This window comes from Sphaeramia orbicularis, chromosome 9 (genome assembly GCF_902148855.1).
Source record: "Sphaeramia orbicularis chromosome 9, fSphaOr1.1, whole genome shotgun sequence".
NCBI classification, from domain to species: domain Eukaryota; kingdom Metazoa; phylum Chordata; class Actinopteri; order Kurtiformes; family Apogonidae; genus Sphaeramia; species Sphaeramia orbicularis.
Window position 1 is genome coordinate 5,928,705 of NC_043965.1, and position 22,444 is coordinate 5,951,148.

Here is a 22,444-nt window from a genome sequence, read left to right on the forward strand (position 1 = left end):
GGTGCTTTTGGTTCTAAGCGTGTTCTCGTATGAGTCTTCCCCCTGCTGGTGAGTTTGGAACATTAACACTACATAGAAACATTAGCAAACCAACATGAATACAAAAACATAAAAAAAATACAAGAAATGCCTTATTGAAACTTTTCACTTCCTGTCAATGTTGACTGAAATGAAACGGCTCCGTGTCATGTATTTCAGCCCTAGGTTTAAAAACATTCAAAGTTTCATAATCCATGAAAAATCTCTGCAGCCCCTTCAGATCATAACAGAAGATTTAAAGATGATCACACGAACAAAACACTGACATTAGATGCCAAAACTGATAACTGACCCCAACATGAAACGTGTTCTCAAGCCATTTTCATCCCTTGCGGACCACACCGACTGGCCATTATCACAAACACAAATCGTTTCCAGCATGTGATCCCCGTGCTCCCACCCAGACTCGGGATAAGCTGGACCTTAATTCCCCCGGGCGACCCACAACAAGGCGAGGCCCCGGGCGGACTCGCACAAAGAGCCAGTCTGTCAGATGTGTGACATAATCTGAGTGCCGCCATCGCCTCCTCCTCTGACAGAGCCTTGTTTTCAGATGATAACTGAGATGAGGGGGGGCCGGGCTGTTATGTAACCTCCGCTGAGGACAGTGACCCCTGCATGGACGGAGGCCTCGCACATGGCTGCCTGTCCAACTGCAGGGGACCATTTCTGCAGCAGGTTGAGTTTTAGCTTCACAAATAGGCTTTACTATATGAACTGAACTGCATTTTAACCCTTAGGGGTCTGAGCCTGTTTTGGCCGCTTTTTAGTACTTTTGATTTTGCCTTTATATACTATATAAAGAAATGTTTATTATACCCATGTTTGGTATCTTATTTTTTCAGCGCAACTTCATCTATATCATCTGCCTATTATTCTTTTCACTTTGACCTACTATATCAATATAAAAGGCCAAAAAACACACAAAAAATTTAAAATCCGATTTGACAAATTGATATAATTTATCACATAAATAACACAAAGATGCTTAATGAACCTTTTCAAAGACTTTAAAAGTGAATATTGGTTCCAAATAGTAGGATTAGAATCCACAGATTTGGACAGTTTTTTCCATTTTGAAAAACGACAAAAAAATGACAAAGATATGGTAAGAAATATAACGCCCGCCCCACTTCATTTTCATACTTTTATTCATGTTTGTTTCCTCTGGTTTCAAATCATCATATCTCCGGTTGTATTTGCTCTATCAGCATCAAATCAAAAGTGGGAGAGTGTTTCAAGTCCGCAATTTCGAATGCAACTGTCCCCAGTGGTCTACGTGACCAACTACGGTCATGTTGAAAATGTCATGTAATTCAGTCACAGGGCCGTGACGGTGGGCCCCAAAGAGTTAAGACCAAATGTTAAAAATGATTTTCTAAAGCAGGATCAAATTTCACATTTCTAAAAAAGAAGAAACCAGTTGGAAAGAATCTTCATGCCCAAATAAACAGATCAGTCACCAATTACAACATGGACACACACACATCATGACTATATTTAGCAACTTCTTCCTTATAAACACATCGTCTTTGATTCTGCGATAGTTTTGTGTTTTAACATTATGAGGTTTAGATACAGCGCATCTAAACTAACCAAAATGACTATTCCCATGTATGTTTTTAAGCTTTTTGGGTGTTTTAGATGCTATACTGTGCAAAAGTCTTATCCCAACATTTCTCATTCTCTGCATTACGTTAAAACCAATTTTCATAGTATTTAGCTTGACCTCCCTTTTTACTTAACATTTAATTCTTTTGTTAAGACAATTTGAGATTTATTGCCCTCATCTTCTGGTACCTTACTCCGAATTTCATTCAACACCTCTCCACCATTTCTTAAAGTTTAGATGCCTTCGTGGCATGAGAACATCAGCCTATAGAAGCCATTAAATTCTCGTTTTTTGTGTGTTTTTAAGGCTGTGCACATATTTCCTGTATTTTCTTGCTGTATCTGAAAAATGAGACTGAGAAATAAATATGTATGATCATTTCAACACTGAAAACCAAAGCTAAGAGGTGGTAAAATACTGCACCAACAATAATAAAAAATTATGAAATTATCCTAAATTATCGCACAACTTTCTACAGCAACACAACTTAAGACTTAGGGGCAAACTTACTTCTCATCAACCATTAAAATGTTCTGCAGTCTACATAAACTCAGAAAAAGTGTTTTCTTAAAGCTATACACCATACACAGTACGTGTGATATGGACTAAACAACACTGTCAAAGTGCATTATTAGTCAGAACTAAAAGGCTTAATGCTGTTTGCTTCCGTACAGGGTTTGCATGGTTCTCTGTTCCACATCACTAAAGTAACATGACGATCTTTCTTTGGTATTTCATCATCTTCAGCAGCTGCTACTGCCATTACCTCAGCTTATTGTTGACCAGCAAAGTGCACACGTGCAGAGGTCTCCATGGAAACAGACACGGCCTCTACTTACTACTGCTGCTGCTGGAAGGAATCAGTCATTTCAATTTTTGGCTTTCCCAACCACTCAACAACAAAACTTAAATGAATCGAGTTAATATGACGTATCACTCAGACCCATTTCAGCTTATCATATTCTTCAGATTTACGTTGAAAGAACAGATTCAGAGTAAAGTGGTGAAATCTTTGACTAAGGCTACATTCAGACTACAGGGAGATGTGGTCCAAATCCGATTTTTTTGTCCATATGTGTGTGTATCCAATCTGTTAAAGACAGTTTGAACAGCACAAATCTAATTTTTTTAAAAATCTGACCTCGGACACTTTCATATGTGGTCCTAAATCCAATTCGCATCTGATATTTTGCAATGCGACTTCAGTCTGAACTGCCAGGTCGCATTTATCTGACCTTTACGTCATTGAAATGCACCAAACATCACAATTCTCCGTCCCAGGAGGAGGAGAGGCGGGAAAAACATATTTATTTCTGTAAACACAGTGTGTACCTGTGTGGTTACGTATTACGTCACGTTTCATATTACGTCTTTGCGTTTCCATTACGTAAAAGAACCTGGAATCTGGTACACAGTCCTACTTTTTTAGTACTTGCTCAGCCGAGGTTCCATAATGGGTGAAGAGATTCTAAAATGTGACATGTAAACACTGCAGACCACTGACTGGTCTGAGAGTCTCTGCGTCATTAATGTGCAACACGCCATTTAAAAAAAAAAAAAAAAGATTCAGAAGATTACAGTAAATGTAGCAGTAGGCTAATCCATGATGACAGACCGCAAAACAACACTGTGGTCGGTCGAGGAGGTTCAGACATTTCGGCCGATGGAAAGATTCAGCACGAGCTTGACGGGGCAACATGCAACGAACGAGTTTATCAGCAACTCTGAGCAGACGTCATGGAAGTTATGTGCTGCATCGCTATGACAACCAGGTACTCTAAAGTCAGTAGTATCCTGTAATGGAAACGGTCTTCAGGAATAGTACCTGGTACCAAAGTCGAGTCGGTACCGCGTAGTGGAAACGCGGCATAAGTGTCTATGAGTTGAAACTGAAGAAGAAACTGTCGTGCTGTGACGTAACTGCCATAAGATTGCAGTTTAGCAGCAAATTTAGAAATCACAATATGCATATTTGTCCGTGGTTATTCAGGCCTGGAAATTATTTATAGCTACACTCCATGCTCTTCTGTACAACACAGGAGACTTCAACTGACCACAACTGACCTGTATGATTATATTTTATATGCACTTCGCTGCCATGCTATATTTCTGAATCACCCACCGTCTAAACATTCACTGCATCAGATCTTTGGCCCCGCCCACTGAAGCTTCACTCAGCCAATGGCATCACTGTGTTTGTGTAACTTAGACTATCAATCAGCTCTTTTCTCTGTGATGAAAGGCAAAAAAAACATAAACACAAGAGCTGATGAAGATTATCAGGATCTGTCAGACACACCAGGATGATGGTACGTGTGAGCACAGACGTCGACGAGGAATAAAAGGAAAGGAAGGAAGGGAAACGTTAAGCATCTGGAGTTCTAGAGGCCCGTCTGAAAAACACAAACCTCCACACTCCCTCCGACTGCACCATCTTTTCATTCCTTCAAACTCCCAGCAGCCCTTTCATCTGAGAAACGTGTTAGATGCAGACTCTCTGCCAGTAAAACTCTTGGCTGTTGAACCACACAGCGCCTCATGTTGTTTTTTTTACAGGTTGAGGTTAGTTCAGTAGGTCAGAGTGAAGAAAGACAGCCAGGATTTTATTTTTTGTTTTTTTGTAAATGTTAAAGTTAGTAAAACAGTACCTTACTTTACATGCTAAAATATTCAGCTTGTTGCTTTTGGGTGGTTTTTTTTTTAATCTCTATACATAAATCAGGTCACACAAACAAAGATAAAACTGCCGGTGTTAGTCTGCACATACATTTTGTTTGCATCTTTTACATTTTTTTTATCTCAATATGTCACATTTGTCTTGCTGCATCTTTTACGCTTATCATTTCTCTTGGTACATCTTTATACAACTTTTATTTATTTATTTGTTTATTTATCTTGAACATGCAAAGAAAAAAAATAAAACAAAACAAAGCAAAAAACAAAACACAAAAACAAAATAACATTTAAACATACAGAATCTATCTTCAAGTACGTGTCTGAATGTGCACGGTCGAAAAGCTAACTTAATAAATGAATCAAACAATATGTTTTTCCTAATTTAGCATTCAGCCCACAACTAATACATAATGCATTAACTGAATTATGCACAATATGATCATGATAAATTTTCTTCAATAATTACAGCTTATTTATCAATTCGACATTATCCATAAACAAACAGCCCTCAAAGAATAGAACAGTCTTTATTGTCATCGTCCAATACAGACAACGAAACAGCCCTCAATTAAATACTGTACCTCACGAGAATCAATTCTTTATATCTTTTTTTCAGCTGAATTATGTTTGACGTTTGTTGCATTATTTACATCACTTCCATCTCCTGCAGGTTTTATGTTACTTTCATCTTGCATCATTAACTGAATTTTTGATTTTTGTGTGTTTTTCATTACTTTTTAAGTCTCTTTTTGTGTCTTATCATTGTCATTACATACATCATTTTAATCTTGTTGCAGGATTTACGTTACTTTCCTCTCCATGTGTCTTTCACGTCATTTTCATCTCATTGCATCTTTTACCAGAACTTTTCTTGGTGCATCTTTTGAAAATACAAACCTCCACATTCTCTCTGATCCTCCGCCAGTGAAACTCCTAGCTGTTGAACCACAGAACGCCTCATGTTGTTTTACAGGTGGAGGTCAGTTCAGTAGGTCAGAGTGAAGGAAGACAGCCAGGCTTTTGTCGCAATTGTTAGCTAGGTCAAGTAAAACAGTGACGAACTTTACATGCGCAAATATTCATCTTATTGTCTATGGGTGTGTTTTAATTGTAGTTGGCCTGTGTTTCTCTATGAATAAATCAAGTCACACAAAGAAAGCTAAAACTCTTGGTGTTAGTCTGCACAGTTTTTGTTCACATCATTTACTTTTTTTAATCTCGGTGTGTCGCTTTCATCTTTTTTACATCTTTTATGTTACATCCATCTTGTTGCATGTTTTAAGTTATATTCATCTTGATGCGTCTTACATCATTTTCATCAATTTACATCTTTTGTGACAAATTTATCATGTGCACCTTTTGTTTAATTTTCATTTTGTTGCATTTTTTCCGTGACTTCCATCTTGTTGCAAGTTTTACCTTATTATCATCTTGCGTTGTTAACATTTATTTGTCTTTTTGCATCATTTTTACCATTATCATTACATCATTATCATTACTACATCATTTTTACCTTGACACTGTGAGTAAATTCAAGAAAGGGTTAATAACACAACCAAAATAACAGAGGACGAAGTGTTCCATATTTATAATTTTCAGGTCATGTGCATTGTTTCCTGTGTTTTCCCTCTCAACAAGTGGGGCAGACGTGTAATGTGTCGTTCAATGCTGAATAATCTGACTTAATGAATCCAGGACGAGGAAGTGAGAAGAGATGAAAGCTGCCGATGTTATCGAGGTCCACTGAGGGAATCTGGTATTACATGACATTAGTGAGGACATGACCAGCCCAGGAATCTGACGAAATTGCGCTCTGGTTTTCTGTCAAACTGTTTATCACATCTTTAACCAGACACAGTGTTACCAGCAGAAGACACAAGTCAGATTTGAGTTTAGCAGACAGGGAGGAGGTTGAGCGGTCATTTTAGAGGAGTTTATTTCAGTTCAAGTCTTTAACATGTTGACACCCTGCCTTTAAATGTGACTCAGAGGAAAAACTCAAGAGTCTGACATTACCCAGCTGGAGCAAACCTGAAATATGAGCTGCAAAAAATAGTAAAAAAAAAAAAAAAAAAAAGACTTAATCCTGTATGAAATATTTATTATGCAAGAGAAAAACTTTAACTCCTAAAGACCCGAACAACCACCAGTGACCACAAGCATCTACTGATCTGTTTAACACCTGTTGATGCACTAATTATATCAATGCATGTAAATAATTGGTGTAAAATCCTTTCATGGTCATCAGATATGATCCATTTGGACATTCAGAGGCTCTGTAATGAACGTGTAAACACTGTCATCTTCTACAACATTGATTCACCAGTAAAACCCATGTAGTTTGATAAATGACAGTGGAAGGAAACACTTGTTTTATGTTCAATTAATGATGTATTTTACTGTAAAACTAAATTTTTCTTCAGTTTTGTCTGTTTTGACATAATAACCTTTAAATTTACTCTGAACTTGAATGAATATCTACATGATCAGTGAATTAAAAATAGAAAAATACCTGATTTACACTGACAAATGCAAAATGTAAAGGATAATATTCGAAAGAATGGTGATAAATAAGTTAAAGGTTCGATTAGGAGGAAAAAAAAACTTTGGGACGTTGACACAAAAGCAGTTCTAGGTCTTTAAAAGGTTAAGCCAGAGACAGACTGTTGTAATAAAACTAATAACACTAATACAATCATATTTTTTCCTTTAACAATGAAATCCACAACTATTCAATTGGTAGTAGCAGCCTTTTTAGAGCACCCTTTGCTCACACCAGTCAGACTCAGTTCAGTGTTCTATACAGATGACCCAAAAATAGGGAATAATCAGCCAACTCTTCTTATGGAGCTGCCTCAAATTCTGATTAAAAGAGCTGTGAAAACTCTGCTCCTGAGTGATTGTAATTTTCCACATGGGATACATTTCTAAGCTTGGTATATTGTGGAATTTTATTTGTTGAAAATGTACTTTTGTGCAGCTTGCAAGTATTTTCAATATTTTTAACTGCAGGTGTAAATAATGTTTGAAATCTGGGGGTTGTCACTTATTAAGAGGTTTTTGGTAGCCATCCATCACAATTTTTAACCACCATGTATTTATGTGTGTTTTTTACTATGTGAAAATCAAATAAATAATAATAGCTGTAATATCTTTTACCTGTCAGTGTATTTATCACCAAATAAACGAACAGAAAAGCTTAAAAGTCCCAAAATAATAATGTAATCCCTGCCAAAACAACAGAAGCATCACACAAAAGCTTATATTTACTTGTTTATGCTCGTTAAAGTAACTTTGTTTGCATGAAAATACATTTTGAACGGTTGTAATTGTTTGCAATGCAAAATAGAGGAGAAATGCGATTTGTGAAGTGATGTTTTGTGGTATTTAAAGTTTTTTTTTGTTTACCTGGAAGAAGTAGCGACAAAATCTCCTTCCAAAAGCCGCAGTTTGCAGAACAAAACTCCGTTGACAAAAGGCACAGCAGTCAGCTCCTCCAGGGTCAGATGGGTCTGGAACTTAAACTTCTTCTTTTTCACGAAAAAAGCCATGGTTTTTAAGGGCCTTATCTTACATAAACACGTCAGAAAACTACAAGAAAATCCCCCCAAAAAATACTATGAAAAACTTCAGTTCCCCCTGGTTTCAGTTGGTGTTTACATGCGGAGTCCGAGATGATTCAGCACAGAAATCTGAAAATAAATCACGACAACTCGATGAATAAAAGGCCCCAAAGTGGACAAAGTGTTGGGGGTTGGTGGTTCAAATGTAAGAGAGGACCTACCTGGACGCATTTCGGGAGCTGTGGGTCTCGACAGCGGCGGGTTGACAACATTAAATGACAGAAAACACAGTCGAGTTCTGTTTTTTTTTTCTTCGCTAACTTTGCGCGAGAGTGGCTAAGCTAACGGTTAGCAGGCAACATGACTTCCGGTTAGGACTTTTCAAAATAAAAGCAACTGCATACATGTCATACAATTTTTACACACCAGGTTTCTAAAAAAAATGGAAAGAAAATTCACCAGGGACATGCACAGGATTATAGAGGGGCAGGGGCTCAAAGTCAGAAAAGGGCAGTATGTGTACACCAAATTTTTTTCAGGCCTTAATAATACAATTTGTGGCTTAATGTGAAATTAATAAAGTAGCCATAGATAACAACAACAACAACAACAACAACATAGCTGTGTATATTGTGTAGCTGTGAGTGATGCAATTGCTGTTTCTCTTGTGTCATCAGATTATTGTCAAAATGTATCATAATACTGAGGTTTGGAGGACATGCAATTCAGCTGCAATTCTACAGGGTGGGGAAGCAAAATTTACAATGAACATTTAGTTGTTTTTTCTCAGCAGGCACTACGTCAATTGTTTTGAAACCAAACATATATTGATGTCATAATCATACCTAACACTATTATCCATACCTTTTCAGAAACTTTTGCCCATATGAGTAATCAGGAAAGCAAACGTCAAAGAGTGTGTGATTTGCTGAATACACTCATCACACCAAAGGAGATTTCAAAAATAGTTGGAGTGTCCATAAAGACTGTTTATAATGGAAAGAAGAGAATGACTATGAGCAAAACTATTACGAGAAAGTCTGGAAGATACTATTAAAGAAGAATGGGAGACGTTGTCACCCGAATATTTGAGGAACACTTGCGCAAGTTTCAGGAAGCGTGTGAAGGCAGTTATTGAGAAAGAAGGAGGACACATAGAACTAGAAGCACTCGGAGAGCGCAGACCTCCGCCAAGGCTGATCAGTGCCCCCCCCCGATCACCATCAAAATTTAATCATTTCTTCCTTATCCCATTTCCAACAAACCCTGAAAATTTCATCCAAATCTGTCCTTAACTTTTTGAGTTATGTTGCACACTAACGGACAGACAAACAAACAAACAAACAAACAGACAAACAAACAAACAAACAAACCCTGGCAAAAACATAACCTCCTTGGCGGAGGTAATAAAAACATTTTCTATTATGTCAGTTTTCTTGTGGCAAATAAATTCTCATGACTTTCAATAAACTAATTGGTCATACACTGTCTTTCAATCCCTGCCTCAAAATATTGTAAATTTTGCTTCCCCACCCTGTAAAAAGCAATAAAACATTGGATTATTATCAGGCTATATGTTGTTGAAGATAAAGACTGTAACACATGAACATTCAACTGTGAAACATTGAACACTGACAAAAATATAGAAATACATTCTAGAAAAACAGTCCTGTTTAGTCTGTAGTTCAGCCTGCATGCCTATAGGACTGCAGTCAACATGTACGGTAGATAACCATGACGTTTTTATACAGCAGTTTTTTTTTTTTTACATTCCTACGCAGAACAGGAATTTATTTATTTTTTAAAAGTAAAAAGGGCACTTTTTCTACGAGGCAAAAAGGGCAGGGACTCAAGCCCCCTTTGGGCCCTATGTGTGCACGTGCCTGAAATTCACCTCAGTTAACTGTGACAATGAAATCTATCTCAATATTTCATCCCAACAAGTTGTCGTTTTCCAGGACAAATTTACGTTATTGCTTTTGTCAGTGTCATGCAGTTTGTCATGCAGGGTAACAATAAAACAAAAGCTACTTGTTTAGTTTATTGAAGCAAAATAATGTTGGATAGACATTAGGGTTACTTACACAACTAAAACAGTTTAGCTCTATCAGCCCGCCCACGGGCCGAAAAAATTATGTTAAAATTCATCGACTATAGAAATATAATAAATCAGGACAATGTATGTTTTTTTCAACTTTTGCTCAAAGTTTAGACCTTGATGTTAATAAAAGTACATCAAAAGTGTATTTTAGTGCAAACTTTCATGTTCAAACATGATTTTTAATCTTTGTGGGGTGAAATATACACTATTAAAAATCTCCGACACAAACAATTAATTTATGCATATCATCGTCAATCCAGCCAGAAAAAAAACAGGCGAGGATAAAAAATTCTAATTTCTCTTTTAGTTTGTTACCGTTTACTCAGGCATAGTAATAGATACAATATTTTAGACAATGGGAATAGATTCTGTGAGGTCTGTAAATGTCCACGACACCAAGAACATCCATGTGAACCTTATTATTATAAGTATTAGAAGTAATTCTTCATTTACTTTGGGTATGTCTTTTTAGGCATTTTTCCCCTGAAAATATGGTCAGGTTTAAACAGGTTAAAGTAAGGAAGTCTTCAATCTTTAAAGCACGGGTGTTGAACTCATTTTCTTCCAGAGGCCACATTCAGCCCAATTTGATCTGCAGTGGGCCGGATCAATAAAATAATTGCATGATAGCCAATAAATAATGACAACTACAAATTGTTTTAGTGCAAAAAAATGACACTCAATTATGTCAATATTTATGTTTACAAACTATCCAAACAAAAAGGATGTGAATAACCTGAAAAAAAAAAGAAATTTGTTAAGAAATATAAGTACAATTTTATCAATATTGTGCCTCCGCTTATCATTTATACATATGCATTACAGATCAGATCTACAAAGGCACACAACTTTTAGTAACAGGCAGAAAATTGTTAAAATTGCACTTAATTTTCTTTAGACATTTCAGGTTGTTCATATCTGTTCAGGATATTCACATTTTATTGTTAAAGGATAACATTTTCATAATTTAATGTTTTTTTGTACTGAATCCAAGAGAAAAAAAAATGGTGTTGTCATTATTTATTGATTATAATATTATTTTTGAGTTTAATGTTCTAATTTGCACTTTGCAAATTCATCCGCATGTTTGACACCTGTGCTTTAAAGCATAATCAGATTGTTAAAAATGCTTCCTGTTCTTCCAAATACAATTGAAACTTTCAGATACTGTTAGAAATATTATATCCTGTTTGTGATTTAACTTTTGTACAATTGACAACTTTTTTTTTTTTTTTTTTTTTTTCCCCTCAGTCTGCAGCTTGTGTGGTGAAACGGCGCCCTCGTCTGGATATAGTGTTCATGAAAATGACGATGATGACGAAGATGCCTTCAGGATACTATTGTAGTGCCTGTAAATTGTTATTTTAACTTCAGTCTTTTTTTCTGAAAGAGGTGCTGATTCAAAAGTTTCTGCCTCTACTACACTATGTCTTCAGAGGTTATGTTGTGCTTTTATCCTGTGGTTTATTCTGAGATAGAATCAAAGTGTCCAGTGTCCACACCAGCAAGAAGAAAGACTCACATTTGAGTTTTGACACCAGTAACTGATTTATTATATGGACAGAAAACAAACTGATAAGACAGAAAACAGTCAGTAACTCCAAACAAGAAAAATGCAAAATGGAAGCAGAATATTTTATCACTGAAGAGTAAAAATTAAAATAATCATTTCTATAACACTGGGGAACACAATTTTTGTTGAGTTAGGTCTGACAGCTGTTTTTAACTAATTTTTGGGTGCGGAATCCAAAACTGATCTCATTTTTTCTCTATCACGTCAAGTTTTTGAACTGTAGGATCCCCGTTTTCCTAAAAAATATGAAAAATTCCTAGATGTCAATATTTTCCTGTCTCTTTGGGACACATGTTTTGGTCATGTCCATCTTTGTATAGTTTCTGGTATTCAATCTTCCAATCACTTTCCTGGCAAAACACTGCAGCCTGACCCTTTGATAGGCATTTTCGGTGTAGTTAGGGATGATCCAAACTTGTCCCATCTCCACAAAAATGCAATTGCCTTTGCATCGTTACATGTGTTACATGAGGTGATGTTGGGATTGGACCTGGAAAAAATTAGGTATACAGTCTGCGGGTTGGAAGATAAATATGATAGAACCTGGTCACAGTTTATAAATCATGTCAAGAACTTGCCTTTTTCCTGATTTCTTGGTTTTACTTAATGCATTTTCTTTCTCCTTTACTCTTTTACTGCCATTTTAGTCTTCTCAGTGCCCACAGTCTGACTGCTGGGACTTTTTTTTCCTTTTTTTTTCCTTATGCAAGAGGTCCAGAATGTTGGTGATATGACCAACATGATCAGCATAAATTGGTTTGAGTCTTTTTTTTTTCTTTTTTTTTTTTTTTTGTGTGTGTGTTTTGTTTGTCTCTGTATTTATATGGATGTATTTGTGGGGATGCCACCTGAATGGGGGGGGGGGGGGGGGCAAGTTTAAGAATTGCATAAGATATGCTTAAAGATGTAATTGTAATGGAAAAATGATAAATAAAGTTGTTAAAAGAAAAAAAAATATGGAAAATACTGTACTTAACAGATATGTGCTTGTTTTATAAAAATTTTCAAATATTGATGTACAATGAAATATCAAATCCCTACGAACTGAATCCTCATGAATTTCAAAATCTGCATCATTGCTGTCACTGCGTTCTTCAACATCACTCAGATCTTCTAGAGGAGGTAGTTGTTGGAAAACTGGCACTGGAATTTCAGCTGAATGAGGCATTGGTCTTATAGCTGACGGTAGATTAGGATATTCTATTTTACTTTTATTTTTCTTGTTAAATCCTGATGTTTTCACTAAATAAAAGTAACAGTCTGTGCAATCTTTTTGCTCTCACCAAACCATGGGGATACCAAACGCCAACTTTTCACGTTTTCCTTTGGTCCACATCCATAAACTCTCGACACACTGCTTGTACACTTTGTGAGGGGCCCGTGGCTTGTCTTGATCACCGAGTTTTACTTTAAAATATGCAAAATATGCTAGTTTGACAAATGCACTGATGTTTGCCGTCTGACTTGGAATGGTGAAACTACCACAAATATAGCAAAAGGAGTCAGGGTTGTTTAGGCGTTTACGACCAGAAGTAGCAGGAGCAGACATGATCTGGAACAAAGGAAATACAGGGTGTCCCATAAGTCTCCATACATAGGAAAAATAAACGTTTCTTGACATAAACCATTTTTATTTATATAATATGCTCTATATGACTGCCATTTTGTCAGGAACACATTTCAATGCGTGTCCTCCACTGCTGAAGAACTATAAAGAAGAAATATAAAGAAATACATGTTAGAACCATATGTATTATGTCTCCTATGTATGGAGACTTATGGGACACCCTGTATATACCTATGTAAATAAAACACTAAGATGGAATAGTTACAAGCTTTGAAAACTAAAAAAACAGCATAAAACGAAATAGAACTTACAACGGTATGCCCATGGTTACAAGGTTAAGAGAAAAGCCAGCACAAATCCTTTTAATTCCTACTATGCTAGCTTTGTGTTTGCAGATTTTGATAGTACTGACCTATTGGGAGCTGCACACACCTCTCACTGCACTGTCTCAATTGTGACTGCACAAACAAGTTGCCATGTAGCTGTACACTCAAAAAAATAATTAGGCCAAAAATGTTGACTTTATGTATTTTAATTACATGTAAATTTTCCATGTAATTTTATTACATAAGTTTAATGTAAAGAGTTGCATTTAATACAATGTTTTTTCTGTCATATTGAGTCAATATGAATAAATTAAATACCTTCAGTCAGATTTGCTTTAGTTAATGCAAACTTTTACATAAACTGTGTTTGACTGTGACGCTCAGCCTTTTTATGTGATCTAGTAAATAAAGTTTACTTTATTTGTTTAGATTCACTTTATACTAAGCATATTCACATTATGTTTGACTTTTTCGGATAAATAAACTTTAAATTTCATATATTTCAGTTACATTTTACTTTAAAATATTACTTCATGTTTATTAGAGCCAAAAATCATTTTTTTGAGTGTAGATGAGTCCAATCGTAATCAGCTGGCAAGTCTTACTACAGCTAATCAGTGGAATTTTGCTTATCCGGAGGGTAAGCTGTGGAGAAAAAACTTGACGTGCTAGTAAAAAACTGACTGCAATTTTGGAATCAGCATGCCAATTTTACTTTTAATCAGCATAAAAATCTAACTCAACAGAATTTTGTTTTTTTCAAATTGTTCCCCAGTGTAATCAAACCCAATTCCCATATTCACCTGCCCTTTCAATGCCTATTAAGTTATATTTCACTCAGTAAATATTACAGTTGACATAATAAAACATAAGACAGTCTCCATGAAATTAAAATAGGGTATTACACATATTCTTATAGACACTATTATAGACACTTGTTATTACTGCAGATATTTGAGCTTTTCCTACTGACTGATGACAAGAAAACAGCTCATTCAAATGATCCTCCATCATTTATAAATCAGTAGAATCAGGTCTAATTCATAAAGTTTCCGCTTAATTTAACACAAACATCAGAAATAAGAAAGGAAGTTGACATCACAGTATAAACAAAAATATCTGTTAAAATATGAAGTAATGAAAGTTATTTGAAATATTAGAAATCCTAGGTAAAAGGTTTGCTTCATTCTCTACTAGGGATGTAATGATTACAGCTGTAACGATAAACTGCGGTAAAATTGCAGACGGTTAGTATTACCGTTTAAATTCTAATTATCATGATAACCGTGTTTGATTACCGCACTTTTCCAGAGAAAACACCTATGTACAGATCTGCTTTTATGTCAAATATTTGAGAATATTTTTTAATTTGTTACAATTTTAATTTTATATACCTAATATTTGGAACCAATATTCACTTTTAAAGTCTTTGAAAAGGTTTCATTAAGCTTGTGTGTTAGTTATGCAATAAATTATACACATTTTTCAAATCGGATTTTATATATTTTTTGTGTGTGTTTTGTTCTTTTATGTTGATATAGTAGGTTAAAGTGAAAAAATGATAGACAGATGAGATAGAAAAACAGATCCCAAACATGGGTATAGTAAACATTTGTTTATATAGTATATAAAGGAAAAATCAAAAGGACTGAAAAACAGCCAAAATAGGCTCAGACCAGTAAGGGTTAATATTTGAATGTTTCTGCAACAGAAAGTGCATTGTGCCAATTATTTTATTTGTTTCTTTCTTTCTTTCTTTTTTTTTTTTTTTGTTTTAATATAACTTGGTTTAATTATTTCAGTGTGTATAAGTACTTTTTGAACATTTTGAGCACAATTTCAACAATATCACAATAATAATAACCATGATAATTTTGGTCACAATAACCGTGGTATGACATTTTCATATCGTTACATCCCTATTCTCTACAGGTAAACACAATTAATTACTTAATTCAAATTTTGCATCATGTGTCCTCATGAGAAATGTCACTCTCTCTAGTTATGAATGGACATAGAAGTCACCTGGCTGGAGACTGATTTTTGAAAAATGAAAACAAAATCTATTGCTCACATTTTCATTTCTCCCTGAACGACAGAGAAATCTCTCTGACAGATTTTAATATCAGTGGTTTTAGCTTCACCAGCTTTTCCAACAGAGATAAGAGGGTAGAGTTTCTCAGTGAAAGTGTGTCTGTGAGTGTAGATGTGAGTCTTGTCTTCAGCGTTGTAGAAGGACACCTCCCCCCTGTCATAGTCCAGTTCAACTCTGATCCTCTGTGGACTCGTCTGCACTGTCACAGTTCGACCAAGACCGTCAGTGTATTCTCTGTTGCAATGCCATAAACACCACATTCCATATTTTGGTGAAACAAATCTCTCTCCCTTCCTTTCAACTGACTCTTCAACCAAACCTAAAATCCATTTAGGATGGTCTCCCACCTCCACGTCCCAGCTGTGTTTCCCTGCGTTGAAGCCCTCAGAGCCATGAACATTGGCATAGATAATGTTTCTTTCTGGATTATCGGGAAGATGTTGATAAGTGTCTCCATATCTCACACTGGTCAGATCATCAGACAGATGGAGGCGTCCATGTGCAGTGTTTGGGTCCAGGATGACGGGGCTGAAGTGGACCTTGTCCCTCATCTTGTCCCAGACTCTGAAGGACAGGTTGCCCAGGTGTTTGTCCACATGGATCAGTGCTCCTGAGATCAGCTGTGGCTCTGACACTGAGCACTGGGCTCTGGCTCTGCTCTGAGTGTCTTTACAACTGATGAGGAATGGAGCGCTGGCTTTCTGCAGCTCTTCTTCAACAGCACAGATACTGTCTGACACAGAGGACATCTGCTCCTCAATCCTCTTCATCTCTCTGATCACACTCCTCCTCTTCTGCTCCTCTTCCTCCCTCAGAGCTGCCAGTCTGGACTCCTCTTCCTCTTTCAGGAACTGCTGGAGTTTGTTGAACTCTGTTCTGATCTGATTCTCTGTGAACAAAACCTGTTTCTTTAAGTGTTGGATTATTTCATTGTATGTTTTCTGTGTTTCCTCATATTTCTTCTTCTTTTCCTGTAGAGACTTTAAGTCAGATTTCAGCTGATCTTTCATTTCAGTAACTGCTTTTCCTACAGGAACCACAGTGTGAGTTTCATGAAGAGAGAACTCACAGATAGAACACACAGCTCTGTTTTCATCTTTACAGAACAGTTTAGGTTCTTCTTGATGTTTGCTGCAGACCACCTCCACCTCCTTTTCTCCTTTTTCTGTCTCAGATGATCCAACGTTCAGTCTCCCAGCAAATGAATCAGCCAGTTCTTTCAGAGTGAAGTCCACACCTGGATGGTCATTTGAGGATTTTCTTTTACAAATGGGACAGTTTTTGTTCTTAGTTTTCTTCCAGAATTCCTTCAAGCAGTTTGAACAAAATCTGTGGTTACAGCTCAGAGACACAGGGTCTCTGAACGTCTCTGAACACACATGACAACTCAGGAAACGTTCAACAAGTTCAATCTTCTTCTCAGCCATTTTCACTGATATGTGAATTATCCTTTAACACACAGACTCACCAAACCTCTGTGTCTTTGGTTTTAAAGTTAAATCCTGATGGCCTGCGTTTTTAGAGAAGGTCCAACATATTGTGATACCTCTGCTCTGTTCAGGAATGATATTACTGTATATTATTCTTCCTTCAAATACATATCTGAAAATCATTAACAGCTATAAACTAATAAAAAGCAGCCATTTCAAAATGTGACCACTGTCAGTATCATTCATTGGACAGAAAAAAACACCTTGACACGCTTGACAGATTTTGATATCACTGGTTTTTATGATGTTCAAACTCCAACATCCAATCTGTTATTCATTAACCAAGTACTTTGCACCTTACAGTTTTATTTTGGCACATTACAGTTAGCCTAATTTTCCAGGTTTTTTGCTCAGGTCTTTTTATACTTCTACTATATTAAGCAGTGCTTGCTCTTGTGTTGTTTTTTACTCATATATTCTATTCTTAGTGTGTGTCATGCTGTTGCGGCACTGTAATTTCCCAGTGTGGGATATATAAAGCCCGTCCGTCCATCCGACCATCCATCCGACCATCCATCCGTCCGTCCGTCTATCTATCTATCTATCTATCTATCTATCTATCTATCTATCTATCTATCTATCTATCTATCTATCTATCTATCTATCTATCTATCTATCTATCTATCTATCTATCTATCTATCTATCACGACAATAATGATCTCCAGAGCTCATGTTGTATTGTATTTTTATTATACAGTTTATCCTGAGACAGAATGGGAGTATCTGATGTCCATACTTACATGTTTCCATATCATCACAAAGAAGAAGGAGCTCATTTATTACATGGAAAGACAATAGACTGATAAGACAGAAAGAAAAGTCAGTAAAATGTACCAAGTATGCAAAACGGAAGCAAAGTATCATATTATTGGAGGGTTGAAGAAAGGTAATCATTTCTATAATCAAACCTAATTCCCATATTCATTTATTCACCTGTCATTTTAACACCTATTCAGTTATATTTAACACTCAGTCAAAATTACAGATGACACAATAAAGCATGAGACAGTTTCAATGAAATTAGAATGAGTTATACATATATAGTCTTATAGACACTAGATATTTATGCAGATATTTCAGTTTAACCTACTGACCAATGACTGGTATAGAGTTCATTCAAATGATCTAATTGTTTATACATCAATACAATCAACTTTAATCTATGAAGATTCCAATTAATTTTCAACAAATGTCTGAAATAAAAAAAACTGAGATCCCATTTATTAACAAGAATATATGTTAAAAAGTTGATAGATGTAAAAGAAGTAATTTGACACATTAGAAATTACAGAGTAAAAAGTTTGCTTCATTCTGTTGAAGTAAACACAAAGTGTTACACATTAAAAATTTTGCATCATGTATCAGACAAATTTCATTCACTCTGACAGATTTTAATATCAGTGGTATTAACATCAGTGGCTTTTCCAACAGAGATAAGTGCGTAGAGTTTCTCAGTGAAAGTGTCTGTGTAGGTGTAGATGTGAGTCTTGTCTTCAGCGTTGTAGAAGGACACCTCCCCCCTGTCATAGTCCAGTTCAACTCTGATCCTCTGTGGACTCGTCTGCACTGTCACAGTCCGACCAGGACCATTAGTGTATTTTCCACTGAGATGCTTTAAACACCAGATTCCATATTGTGGTGAAAGACCTGCCTCTCCCTTCCTGTCAACTGACTCTTTAGCCAAACCTAAAATCCATTTAGGATGGTCTCCCACCTCCACGTCCCAGCTGTGTTTCCCTGAGTTGAAGCCCTCACACCCCAGAGCATCAAAATATCTAGTGAATCTCTCTGGATTATCAGGAAGATGCTGATAAGTGTCTCCATATCTCACACTGGTCAGATCATCAGACAGATGGAGGCGTCCATGTGCAGTGTTTGGGTCCAGGATGACGGGGCTGAAGTGGACCTTGTCCCTCATCTCGTCCCAGACTCTGAAGGACAGGTTGCCCAGGTGTTTGTCCACATGGATCAGTGCTCCTGAGATCAGCTGTGGCTCTGACACTGAGCACTGGGCTCTGGCTCTGCTCTGAGTGTCTTTACAACTGATGAGGAATGGAGCGCTGGCTTTCTGCAGCTCTTCTTCAACAGCACAGATACTGTCTGACACAGAGGACATCTGCTCCTCAATCCTCTTCATCTCTCTGATCACACTCCTCCTCTTCTGCTCCTCTTCCTCCCTCAGAGCTGCCAGTCTGGACTCCTCTTCCTCTTTCAGGAACTGCTGGAGTTTGTTGAACTCTGCTCTGATCTGATTCTCTGTGAACAAAACCTGTTTCTTTAAGTGTTGGATTATTTCATTGTATATTTCCTCTGTTTCCTCATATTTCTTCTTCTTTTCCTGTAGAGACTTTAAGTCAGATTTCAGCTCATCCTTCATTTCAGTAACTGCTTCTTCTACAGGAACCACAGTGTGAGTGTCATGGACAGAAACATCACAGATAGAACACACAGCTCTGTTTTCATCTTTACAGAACAGTTTAGGTTCTTCTTGATGTTTCCTGCAGACCACCTCCACCTTCTTTTCTCCTTTTTCTGTCTCAGATGATCCAACGTTCAGTCTCCCAGCAAATGAATCAGCCAGTTCTTTCAGACTGAAGTTTACAAGTCGATGATCTTTTGAAGATTTTCTTTTACAAATGGGACAGTTTCTGTTCTCAGTTTTCTCCCAGAATTCCTTCAGGCAGTTTGAACAGAAGCTGTGGTTACAGCTCAGAGACACAGGGTCTCTGAACGTCTCTGAACACACATGACAACTCAGGAAACCTTCAAGAATAGCTCTCTCTGCCATTTTCTCTGATATGTGAATTATCCTTTAGCAGTCAGACTCACCAAACCTCTGTCCATCTGAATTTACAGTAAAATCCTCCTGGTCTGTGTTTGTCGATCCAACACCCTGTAATGGCGTTTCAGCTCCGTTCAGGAATGTCAAAAATATTTTAAGTCACTTCTTCCTTGTAGGTACTTCAAGTCATTCACAGTTGAAGTGTTATTTTTCACCAGCAGGTGGTGCTATTGAATTGAATAAAATGTTTTAAAGGAACGAACTGGAGGGACACTGTTTAACTCACAAGTGGACAGTTTAGTTCTGTCTAAACGATAAGATACCATCTAGGTTTGTTATCAATGACATTAAAATGTGAAGATTATAACCTCCAAAAAGTTATATTTGAATGAATGAATGAATGAATGAATGAATGAATGAATGAATTTTCTGGTTTGTACATTCATCATTGCACTTAGTTCAATAATTATAATAAACATAAAAACCAAAAAAGGAACAGGCTAGAAGCAAAATCTTATTATTTTTTTTTTTTTTTTGCCTATCCTAATCCTGTATTTAAACCACTTCCAACCACCAGCAACAGAACTATTTTCTGGATGTCCAAATTACATGAGTGATGCTGTCATTTCACTGACTTCAGATCAGATGCCCTGCTCTATAGGGAGCACCCTGAGTTCATAGAGTTATTCGTTAAATTCTCCCCCCCCCCCCCCCCCCCCCCCCCCCCCCCCCAAATCTGTGGTCCTCCAAGGTTAAACAATAATTCTTTTCCCTTTAAATCTTAGACCTCTCTATGGTTCACATGTCTCTTAACTCTTTACTGCCAGAGTGTTTTACAGTTTGTTTCCAGCCAACACCAGCCTTTTTCAAATCCACTAAATTGAAAATGTTGTGTTAGGAGTGTGTGAACACTGAATATATCAAAAGAAAGAACAGAACTTCAACTTTTAAACTCAAAAAACTATTTTATTCCATCTCTGTTTGTGAGGAATACATTTTTGTTATATTGATCATCTTTAGGGAAAAAAAATTTGAAAAAAAACAAAAAAAACAAAATTGACGCCAGGTTCACTGAGTGTCTAAACACACTGGAAGGTTCTGGAAATTCAAATCCCAGTTTGATCCTTTTATTACATAAATGAGACGCACATGACAATAAATCAACGTTCACCTAAAACTTAAATATGTTCCATTTGTTTGTACTTTGTAAATAGGAACATTGAGTATTGAATCTTGTCTCCAGTTTTGCCAATAATCTCCCAGATGCTGATCTTTAAACATCTGTTCCATCCTGACATGTTTCAGACCTTCTACAAATCCTTCATCTGCAGATTCTTTTCTGTTAACTCAGGATTTAATGACTTAGTCTTTAACTCAACTCATCTGACTGAAATAAAATTGTGTCAAATGAGACAAACAGATAAAACACAACATAGACATTCCACTTTTATCCCTTTATTACATCAATGACACACACATGACAATAAATCACCGTTCACCTTAAACTTATAAATGTAAATAAACTGTACATGGGACAAAGTCTGCAGTTACTGAAATATATCAAATGTTTCTGTGATGTTCTTCTCAGACTTGTGAATGAAACTAATCCTGTGCAGATTTTCTGAAGCAGGAAACAGATGAAACTGTGGAAAATAACATGGGATTGTTTGAGTTCAAACACATGAAGTTTCAACCTTTAACCTTTACAGAGAACCAGGACGTGGATTTTGTCTCCAAAAATGAATCCCAGTGAGTCAAACGTCTGATTGAACTGTTTTTAAAAGCTGTGAATCTGAAAGTAAAAGGTGTAAAAACTCCTCAGTTTCCTCTGTTTCTGTTCATGTAAATCTCAGCACCTGATAGAAAATGAGTGCAGATAAATCCAGCAGAACATTACTTCTATTAAAAGGAAGAAGAACAGAGTGATAAGTCGGGTCCAAAGAGCAGAAGAATCAGTATCTGAACCCATATTACAACCAGAACCATGAATTCACCTGCATTTACTTCAATACACCTGTCCTTTAACGTCTGTTCACATCATCACATCATTTTATGAGAAAAACGTGGCGACAGAAACAAACGGCTGTAGATTAAAACACTCACATATGAACAAAAAGGAAAATATCTGTCCCAGGATATGTGTTCTAGTCAGTGGGTTAAGAATCAGGACAATATGGAGGCTCAATTATTTAATATTGATTCAAACTAAACCATCAGTTTCACATTAATAATCATTCTATAGTTGAATCTGACTGAAAAAACCTGCAGGTTAAAATATGAATAACATGAATAAAACTAGAAAAGCACTCGGAGAGCGCAGACCTCCACCAAGGAAGATCCCCTCCCTCAGTCACCACCAAAATGTAATAATTTGTTCCTTGTGCCAGTATCAACATTGCCTGAAAATTTCATCAAAATCCTTCCATAACTTTTTGACTTATCTTGTTAACAGACAAACAAACAAACCCAGATGAAAACTTTACCTCCACTGTTCCTTATCGGAGGTAATAAGACAAAATGAATTTCATTTCATCTAATTAATAAAGACATAATATTTTTCAAATAGTTAACATATTATAAATCACCTCAGGGTTCACTGCTTCGCTTACTGGCCGATAG

General features: G+C 36.5%; 3 protein-coding genes and 1 long non-coding RNA gene across 4 annotated transcripts in view; 1 reads left to right on the top strand and 3 right to left on the bottom strand.

Moving 5' to 3' along the window:
• LOC115426450 (protein FAM102A-like) overlaps positions 1 to 8,211 on the bottom strand; it is a 46,576-nt gene extending 38,365 nt beyond the window's left edge. The window contains exons 1-2 of the mRNA XM_030144580.1: positions 8,112 to 8,211; positions 7,736 to 8,019 (exon numbers count right to left, since the gene is read on the bottom strand). Of these exons, the coding sequence (XP_030000440.1) occupies positions 7,736 to 7,878 (143 nt within the window). The 5' untranslated portion in view covers positions 7,879 to 8,019; positions 8,112 to 8,211. The remainder of the gene's footprint in view (positions 1 to 7,735; positions 8,020 to 8,111) is intronic.
• Positions 8,212 to 13,539: 5,328 nt separating this feature from the next.
• LOC115425112 (uncharacterized) lies at positions 13,540 to 14,213 on the top strand. Its single transcript, XR_003936189.1, has 2 exons — positions 13,540 to 13,615; positions 14,029 to 14,213. It is a non-coding gene; the product is annotated as an uncharacterized LOC115425112 (long non-coding RNA).
• Positions 14,214 to 15,402: 1,189 nt separating this feature from the next.
• LOC115425994 (nuclear factor 7, brain-like) lies at positions 15,403 to 17,024 on the bottom strand. The gene has a single exon (XM_030143903.1). The coding sequence runs from the start codon at positions 16,977 to 16,979 to the stop codon at positions 15,528 to 15,530; it is 1,452 nt and encodes a 483-aa protein (XP_029999763.1). The 5' UTR covers positions 16,980 to 17,024; the 3' UTR covers positions 15,403 to 15,527.
• A 731-nt stretch (positions 17,025 to 17,755) lies between these two features.
• LOC115425962 (nuclear factor 7, ovary-like) lies at positions 17,756 to 19,991 on the bottom strand. Its single transcript, XM_030143856.1, has one exon. The coding sequence runs from the start codon at positions 19,829 to 19,831 to the stop codon at positions 18,416 to 18,418; it is 1,416 nt and encodes a 471-aa protein (XP_029999716.1). The 5' UTR covers positions 19,832 to 19,991; the 3' UTR covers positions 17,756 to 18,415.
• Positions 19,992 to 22,444: the final 2,453 nt, after the last annotated feature.

Excerpts from the sequence above, each read along its gene's own strand:
- LOC115425994 (XM_030143903.1), bottom strand. The coding sequence starts at position 16,979 with ATGGCTGAGAAGAAGATTGAACTTGTTGAACGTTTCCTGAGTTGTCAT.
- LOC115425962 (XM_030143856.1), bottom strand. The coding sequence starts at position 19,831 with ATGGCAGAGAGAGCTATTCTTGAAGGTTTCCTGAGTTGTCATGTGTGT.